General features: G+C 43.5%; 1 protein-coding gene across 1 annotated transcript in view; it reads right to left on the bottom strand.

Annotated features, from left to right (window-relative positions):
• ADH5 (alcohol dehydrogenase 5 (class III), chi polypeptide) overlaps positions 1-8,418 on the bottom strand; it is a 25,720-nt gene extending 17,302 nt beyond the window's left edge. Inside the window, exons 1-4 of the mRNA XM_011970549.1 lie at positions 8,322-8,418; positions 4,793-4,894; positions 1,621-1,762; positions 1,025-1,112 (exon numbers count right to left, since the gene is read on the bottom strand). Of these exons, the coding sequence (XP_011825939.1) occupies positions 1,025-1,112; positions 1,621-1,762; positions 4,793-4,894; positions 8,322-8,333 (344 nt within the window). The 5' untranslated portion in view covers positions 8,334-8,418. The remainder of the gene's footprint in view (positions 1-1,024; positions 1,113-1,620; positions 1,763-4,792; positions 4,895-8,321) is intronic.
• Positions 8,419-9,274: the final 856 nt, after the last annotated feature.

Raw genomic sequence — 9,274 nt, 5'->3', positions numbered from 1 at the left:
GGGGCGGGGTGGCGCGGTAGGGGATCCTGGGGAGAGGGAGGGCCCAGCTGCCTTTGTGAAGACCAGCCAAGGTTAACATGTGGCACCATAGCTGGCAAGGTGAGGCCAGGGTGAGGCATAAGGTGGAGTCACTCCCCTGGTCTCTTCACATCCCCACTACTTCTTTCTTTCATGGGGCAGAGAGGAAACAGAATGCAGACACCCCTTGGGGGCTGTACAAGTTACTTAAATCAGTCACCTCTATAAGCTACACATTTCCTCATGTGAAAAATAAATGTTTCTTCAGTTGCACAATTAGGCAGAAAACTACAAATGGTAGAGAAGGTTGCTGCTGTGCCCAGGTACCCTCTCTGTGTCAAAACTTCTTAATTTCTGAGTCTTCTCTCATCTGTGAAAACGGGGATAGTAGTGAGGTTGCTATAAAGATGGAATGAAACCACTGATATACAATGCACTATATAAACTGCCACATAATTATTTATTATCATTGTTAATATGACCTTGTGGAACAGGAATTAAAATAAATTAAAGAATGTGTAAGCAAAAACTCAGTTATATGTAAGAAAACCCAATTTCCCCTGAGGAAGAGAAAGAGCTGGAGTCCTTTAAAATTAACTGCCTGTTTTTCTATGGCTACTGAGCCTTCTCTCTCCCTTTCCCAGGCATTGTGAAGACTCTGTTTCTCTAGCTGTGCAGCTGCAAGGTCACAGACAAATAATCTCAAGTCGTAAAACATGTTGTTCCGTGAAAAGTAAGAAATGATGTAATGCATGTCTCAACTGAATAACTGTCTTTGTTTCTCGCTTCTGTAATATGCTCCCCCCTGCAGAGATCTCTCTCCGCCCCACGAAATGCCTAAAAGGTGTCTTGACTCTTTGTTTGGGGCTCAGTCCTTTGGATGTTAATCCAACTGGGTTGGCACACCTAAATAATTAAATAATTCCTCCTCAACCCCTCAGTCTCTCTGATTCCTTAATTATCCCGTAGCACTTGTGTTTTAAGAAGAATATAAAAAGATACTAACCTTATCTTCTGGCAAAGGTTAGTTTTAGGATTTAGACAAAATTTGCATTCTCCACACTGTGGGATGTAAAGTGGGATGACAGTGTCACCTGGAAATAAATGCAAAGACATCCTGAACAGGTAGTATCTATTTCTAAATGAAAACATCAGCCTTTGCAAATTCCTGTCAACTGATGTGGCTTTGCAAAGTTAACAACTTCAAGTCTTAGAACTTTACCTAGGTAACATCATTCAGATACCGTCTAACCATGCAAAGAGTATGTTTCAATATTTTTATCTAAATGAAACTCTTTAAACAATAACTGAAGAACAATGAAGTTATATGCTTCAAAATCCTGCTTCATTGATGCATCTCTAAAAATTCTTCCAAAATTGGTTTTGGAAATGTACTTAAAAAGTTTCACACAAATGGCAGTCTGCAAAATCAGAGAGAAAAAAAAATCCAAATATTTGTGCTTCCCAGATGAGGAATAAACTCTCTTGACAATCTACTTAGATGATACCTGTTAATATGTAGTGGGTAGTTTTATCAGAAAAACAATTTCCCCATAGGAATAAGCCAAAATCATCAAACAAGTGGTTCAAATATCTCCTTACCCGCCTTCAGTTTAGTAACTCCCTCGCCAACACTTTCCACAATTCCAGCACCTTCATGTCCCAAGATCACTGGAAAACAACCCTCAGGATCAGCTCCACTCAGGGTATAGGCATCGGTGTGGCAAACTGCAGTGGCAATGATCTATTAGGACATTAAAACAATGAATGTTTAAGTGTGTGTGCATGCAATTCAGAGGTACAGATACAAGAAAAGTCATTTTATTATAATACTGTATTTCACTGACTCTAAGACACATTTCTTTCATATTTTAACCTCTCTGAATTCAGCATGTGCTTACAATCCATGGCATCTTAACAATTAGAATTGGCAGCAATTTTTTAGTGGTACTTAAAAGCAATGGTGCATTTGTATGCAATGAAATAGGGAACATCCAGTCCCCCTTTCAGTGCATGTTAGCAAGGAAGGTGAACAAGGTCATTTTATGGGCACCATGCCTTCAAGCATGGAGAGAAACATCACTTGTGTGCAAAACAGGTGGACTCCATCTCACCGCTAGTTTTCTCATGACAGCTGGGAAATATGATTTTTAAAGAGGTAATGACTACTTCAGAAATATGCCAGTCTGTTTGAGTCTGGGCCAAAATTCAGAACTTTGAGAGGAACCAACTCTCTTTTTACAAACCAGACACAAGTTCTATTTAAATGAGCCTGTTATCTCTCTCTCTCTGGCTATATTATATAATAATAATAATAACTTATTATTATTTTTATTATTATTTGAGACAGAGTCTCGCTCTGTCACCTAGGCTGGAGTGCAGTGGCATGATCTTGGCTCACCGCAACCTCCGCCTCCTGGGTTCAAGTGATTCTCCTGCCTCAGTCTCCTGAGTAGCTGGGATTGCAGGCACGTACCACCAGGCCCGGCTAATTTTTTGTATTTTTAGTAGAGATGGGGTTTCACCATGCTGGCCAGGCTGGTCTTGAACTCCTGACCTCGTGATCTGCCCACCTTGGCCTCCCAAAGTGCTGGCATTATAGGTGTGAGCCACCATGCCCGGCTGTAACTTATCTTTTAAAGCCACCAAAAGCACAGAAAGGCAAAATCTTGGAGTAGTTCTATTTATGTGTCTCTGCTCCTGGCTTATATATCCACTTACAAGGTAACAATCTTTGCTACCTGTCTGCAGTTTTGCAGGGAAGATGACTGTACTCATTGTGTCCATACTGCTCAATGAGCACAATGAATACCCACTGAGCTGTATGGGCCCTTAATATATCCAGGACAAACATCTCCTTCAGTGGCAAAATCACAATCAGCTTAATTTCTGAATTTGAAGAAAAAACACAATTATTAAAAGATTTCAAATTCCTGGGTATGGGTTGGAAAGGACCTTAAGATGTTATTTGGGCCAGTTGCCGTGGCTCACACCTGTAATCCCAGCACTTTGGGAGGCCGAGGTGTGTGGATCACTTGAGGTCAGGAGTTGGAGATCAGCCTGACCAACAGGGTGAAACTCCGTCTCTACTAACAATACAAAAATTAGCCAGGCGTGGTGGCGCATGTCTGTAATCTGAGCTACTAGGGAGGCTGAGGCAGGAGAATGGCTTGAACCTGGGAGGCAAGGGTTGCAGTGAGCCAAGATCCCACCACTGCCCTCCAGCCTGGGCAACAGAGTGAAACTCTGTCTCAAAAAAAAAAAAAAAAAAAAAAAAAGAAAAAAGATGTTATTTGGTCCTGGTCTGCTCCACCTGGTATGTGGGATCTTTGGGGGCATGAGCCAGTATGTGTGATGTGTTTTCATAGTGAGATGGTGGGGGAAGTATATTCCAAGTCACAGCTCTTTTTTGCTGTGACTCTTTTTCTAGAATGTAAATGATCACTACTCTAAAGCACTAATTTTATATCAAAACAAGTAGAGAGTAGTAGAATGCTAAATACATGAAGTTTTCTACATGCCAAGGTTTCAAAGATCTCTCCAACTGGCTGCCTTGTACAATATGCCTCTCTGCAGGGGTAACATCATTTCTCTGCCACCAGAGGTTGAGAAGCACTAGAATAATGAATTCCCTGAATCCTACCCTTGTCCGCCAGGGTGAGTGCATTTTAAAGCTCTCTAAGCAAGCTGACTTCACTTGCTTGTTGCTTTATTCAATCAGGAGCCTCTTCTCAAATCTTGTTTAGTCGCTGTAGCAAAACTGAAGACCATTTCTGTCAGAGGCATTTTAACCAGAGCGACACCATCTTGAATAGGCACTGGGTAAAATAAGGCTGAGACCTACTGGGCTGCATTCCCTGGATGCTAGACATTCTTAATCACAGCATTCTTAATCACAGAATGAAATAGGAGGTTGGCACAAGATACATGTCAGAAAGACCCTGCTGATAAGACAGGCTGGGGTAGAGAAGCTGGCAAAAACCCATCAAAACCAAGACAGCAATGAAAGTGACCTCTGGTCATCCTCAAGACTCATTATAGGCTAATTATAGTGCATTTGTATACCAAAAGGGAGTCTCACCAGTGCCATAAGTTTACAAATGCCACGGCAACGTCATGAAGTTACCCTATATGGTCTAAAAGGGGGAGGAATCCTTAGTTCTGGGAATTGCCCACCCCCTTCTTGGAAAACTCATGAATAACTCTTTGTTTAGCATATAATCAAGAAATAACTATAGGTATACTCGGTTGAACAGCCCATATTGCTGCTCTGTCTACGGAGTAGCTATTCTTTTATTTCTTTGCTTCTCTAATAAACTTGCTTTCACTTTATGAACTCACTCCAAATTCTTTCTTGCGTGAGGTACAAGAACCCACTCTGGGTGTCAGAATAAGGAACCCTTTCTGGTAACATTTCTTCTTTTGTTTCTAACGTGTCAGCATATATTTAAAGTTATGTAATCAGCAGAAAAATGAGTATCCTACAGAGTTACCTTAAACCCAAACTGCAGAAGATAAATTGCAATAATCCAATGACCCATGGGGATAGCTGTTCAGCCCAAGATCAAAGCTAAAAAAGATGGAGAAGCATGCTGCAAAGGTGAGTGATTAAGAGAAGGATGTTATGATTGTAAGGCTGGATGACTTTTCAATATCTTTTCTTTGACACTGTCCTTTGGGATTTATCCTCTGCAGATCTCAGATCTACTCATCTATCCAGAGACCTCCTTGTGTCTTTTTTTGTTTTTCCCCAGTGCCTTAAATATATCATTACCTTGATTCGAACTTCATGAGCCTTTGGGGGTGCCACCTCTATCTCCTCTATGGAGAGAGGCTTTCCAGCCTCCCAAGCAACTGCAGCCTTGCACTTGATAACCTGAAGTGGGAAAAAAGGGAGTAAGCTGTTTAACCTTCTAAACAAATAACTACTTAATAGCCAATTTAGATACAGATTAATGCTAACCTTAAAAAGTATATCACAGATTCACAAAGAAACATATGTTTCCAAGTGACATGTTTTTAGATTTCATACAAATAGTATACATCAAAAATGATTTAATTGAGATGATTACCTGGTCAAATAGAAAAGCATCTTTTGGTTAAAAAGTTGTACTCATCAAATATTTAATGGCCCTCTACAATGCATAAGCAAGAGCAGGTTAAGAACACAAGTTCCGAGAGAATCTGATTCAGCAGGTCTGGCATGGTGTCCGAGAAATCTGCATGCTTAACATGTGCCGGAAGAAATTCTTTTGATCAGGCTGTTCTGAATACCACTGGTTTGGTGCAAAATTGCAGGGTGGGAAGGAGGATTAGGAATGTAACAATGAGGAACTATATCCCTTGTAACCGCACCGGCCAATACAGCAGCCACTTGCACTTAGAAAATGACCACAGGCCGGGCATGGTAGCTCACGCCTGTAATCTCAGCACTGTGGGAGGCTGAGGCAGGCAGATCATGAGGTCAGGAGTTCAAGACCAACCTGGCCAGCATAGTGAAACCTTGTCTCTACAAAAATACAAAAATTAGCTGGGCATGGTGGTGCACATCTGTGTGGTCCTAGCTACTCAGGAGGCTGAGGCAGGAGAACGGCTTGAACCTGGGAGGTGGAGACTGCAGTGAGCCAAGATTGTCCCACTGCACTCCAGCCTGGGCAACAGAGCGAGACATCATCTCAAAACAAACAAACAAAAAAAAAACAAAAAAAGAAAACAGAGATATGCTATAAATATAGCTGGACTTTGAACACTTAGTTCAAAGAAAAGTAAAAATACTCATTAACAGTATTTTTAAAAATACTGCTTACATGTTGAAATGGTATTTTGATTATGTTAAGTAACATTATGTTATAAACAAACTATTAAAACTTCACTTTTTCCTTTTTAATGTGGCTACTGAAAAATTTTAAATTACACAAGTGACTAATGTATCTATAGCACACAGAGCTGCTTTAGAGATTATAGTCAGTATACCCTCCATAACCAGAGAACCACACGTAATGAGAAGGGTCCTGATTAGTTCACATTACACTTGAGAAATGCGTTGACAGACTAAAGGTTGTAAACCACTGGGTTTACAGGAGACAGATTTTAAAGTTAACAATTACAAAGAGTGTGATTTAAAGAGACAGGCACAAAGTAATACAGAAAGCAAAAAAAGTAGATTAAGTGCTTAACTTTGCTTGGTTTGGGAGAGCTTCACTTCTAACCCAGGATACTGAAGGATGAGGAAAAAGTAATTATAAATGGTGATAAAACACCTATATATAGGGTGATTGTGAGGACTGAGTAAGAATGAATATGAAGTCCCTGGCCGGGCGTGGTGGCTGAAGTCGCCTGTAATCCCAGTACTTTGGGAGGCTGAAGTGGGTGGATCATGAGGTCAGGAAATCGAGACCATCCTGGCTAGGTGAAACCCAGTCTCTACTAAAAATACAAAAAATTAGCCCGGCGAGGTGGCGGGTGCCTGTAGTCCCAGCTACTGGGGAGGCTGAGGCCTAGATCGCACCACTGCACTCCAGCCTTGGCGACAGAGCTCAAAAAAAAAAAAAAAAAAAAAGAATGAATATGAATATGAAGTCCCTAACACAATTCTTGGAGCAGCACAACTTTGCAAAGTAAGTTAGTAGTTATTGGCAGCAATAGAACAAACGGTTGAGGAAAAGGAGAGGTGAACTAGATAGAGATACAAACGGTTGAGGAAAAGGAGAGGTGAACTAAATAGAGATAAAAAGAATGGCCTCTGTAGGCCGGGCGCGGTGGCTCACACCTGTAATCCCAACACTTTGGGAGGCCGAGATGGGCGGATCACCTGAGGTGAGGAGTTTGAGACCAGCGTGGCCAACAGGGCGAAACTCCCGTCTCTACTAAAAATACAAAACTTAGCCGGGCATGGTGGCGGGCGCCTGTAATCCCAGCTACTCGGGAAGCTGAGACAGGAGAATTGCTTGAACCCGGGAGGCGGAGGTTGCAGTGAGCCAAGATCGAGCCACTGCACTCCAGCCTGGGCATCAAAGAGTGAAACTCCATCTGAACTGGAAAAGAAAAAAAAAAAAAAAAAAGAATGGCCTCTGTAAATTGGTGAGGCTGGAAATGATCGTTTTTTAAAAGTAAATTGCAGATATTAAATCTTATAGCACAAAGAATCAGACAATGCATTAGAATCTTTTTCACTTCAATGTGCCATAAATTTCAACTCCACAAGTCAGATTCAGAATACTAACAATTAAGTTATCCAACCTAAAAATCCAAAGAGACAAGAATACTAAATTTGATGGCCTGCTCCCCTTTAAAAAATGTCTTACAGGAGCCTAACTTTTCCTTTTTACTGACAATTCTAAGCAAAACAAAGTCCCACTCTAAATCCGCGGGAAATGGCACTACTTCAACATTTGAACTATAGTAACAATTACAATCTTTCACATTCTGTGAACAAAGACACACAGCAATAAGGAAAAGCAACTACCAGTTTAAGTCTGAAAGACTGTTTAGAGTTTCTTTCAAACTCCAATATGTTAAGGCCATATGTCTTACTAGAAAATGTCCAAATTTGCAAAGCATTAAAATAATCAGCAACTTTAGACTATTTATGTTATTCGTAATTTCTGCCTTTCTTTACTGTCTAATGTGTATTTTATGAACTTGTCAGAGAGGAGCAGACCTGGGTCGGAATCCCAGTCCGCCATCACAACCGACCTCAAATCACAGTTTTTGATAAGATGTCCCCATCTCGCGGAAGTGTTTGTTATGTGAGGACTAGAGGGAAGATAAATCTCTTGGCGTTCAAGCGCTCGAAAACGTTTCTGAAAGGGACGTAGGGGTCTTTCCAAAATACACTCCTTGGAGGCACAATAATTAAGGCGTAGGCTCAATTATGAAACACAAGCAACCTAGGAGTTAGGAGCACGGGCTCTGGCTGCAGCTCTGCCAAGTATGCAAGCTGCAAGAATGACCCAGAGTGAGTTACTTAACTTCGTGTAAGAAGCAATGCGTGGCCGCTCCTAAGCCATTTCCACTGGGATACCGTCCTGACCAGCCCCTGCCCCCCACTCTCCGGCTCTCCCACCCCCACCCCGTTCCGGTTGTCCCAGAAGCAGCAAAGAAAGCTGCTTCCCAACTGAAGAGCCGAGACAAAGCTTCCTTCTCTTTCTGCCCTGCTGAGCCGCTCGCCCGGGCCCAGTTTCAGAACCAGGAGCCAGATCCCGTCCTGGGCCGAGCCTCGCGCGCCCCCGAGGACAGCAGCCTGGTCCCATGCCATGCAGTCCCTCCCTAGTACTCAGGGCCCTCCGCTCAGCGGGCGCTACCTGGTTCGCCATGTCCACGGGTTTTGGTCAGCACGGGGTGCGGATATTCCGACTGAGCTGCGCGGCTACGGCGGCGTGGGCGAGGCGAGCGCCTAGCGAGGGGGCGGAGCGTGGGGGCGGGCTTGCAATGGCGTCGACCGGAAGGGCGGTGGTCGAGCTGTGGTGCGTGCCCCTAGGTTGTAGATTCCCGGGTGCACTCGCTGGCGAGGCTGCGCGGTGCCGGTTTCGTGGCTAAAATCCGACAGCCTTATTGCAGAACTCGTTTCTTTGTCCGGAAAGGGCTCCCCTGTGTAACTTTACACCAGTTATCGTAGATGAGGCTTGCAAATTACAGATACGGACGGTGAGGGAACGGGAATTTCACTGATAGCGCCTGAGAACCAGTAAGAGACCTGCAACAGCTTTGTGCTCCACTGGCAAATGCTTCCTCCTCTAATACGCATTATGTGTGCTTGCAGACACAAGGTGTAAGATACAGCCCCTCAAGGGACTCGCCATAGGGAGAGGACACAGAGCTGTGGGAATAAAGGGGCCACAAAGAAAGACAAAGGCGTTTGCTGAAAACTTCCCAAGCTCCCATTCCAGCAGTTCCTGAAGGGTAGGTAGGATTTTGGGGAGACAGTAGAACGTGGGCAGTGTTGGAAGGAGGAGATGAGGGGAACAAAACGTCTCCTGATCCTGGACAGTTTGATGTGTTAAGAGTGGGCCAGAGTGTAGAGAGAGAGAGAATGGAGTATTTTTGCCGGTTTACACTTTGTTTGTTTGAGACAGAGTCTTGCTCTGTCGCCCAGGCCGGAGTGCAGTGGTGCGATCTCGGGTCACTGCAACCTCCGCCTCCTAGGTTCAAGCGATTCTCGTGCCTCAGCCACCTGAGTAGCTGGGATTACAGGCAGACGCCACCACGCTGGCTCAATTTTGTATTTTTAGTAGAAATGGGGAGTGGGGTCCGGGGG

The sequence above is a fragment of the Mandrillus leucophaeus genome, unplaced genomic scaffold (genome assembly GCF_000951045.1).
Source record: "Mandrillus leucophaeus isolate KB7577 unplaced genomic scaffold, Mleu.le_1.0 Scaffold951, whole genome shotgun sequence".
In the NCBI taxonomy this organism is placed as follows: Eukaryota; Metazoa; Chordata; class Mammalia; order Primates; family Cercopithecidae; genus Mandrillus; species Mandrillus leucophaeus.
Note: the sequence above shows the minus strand (reverse complement) of the source record. Positions and strands in the feature narration are given on the sequence as shown.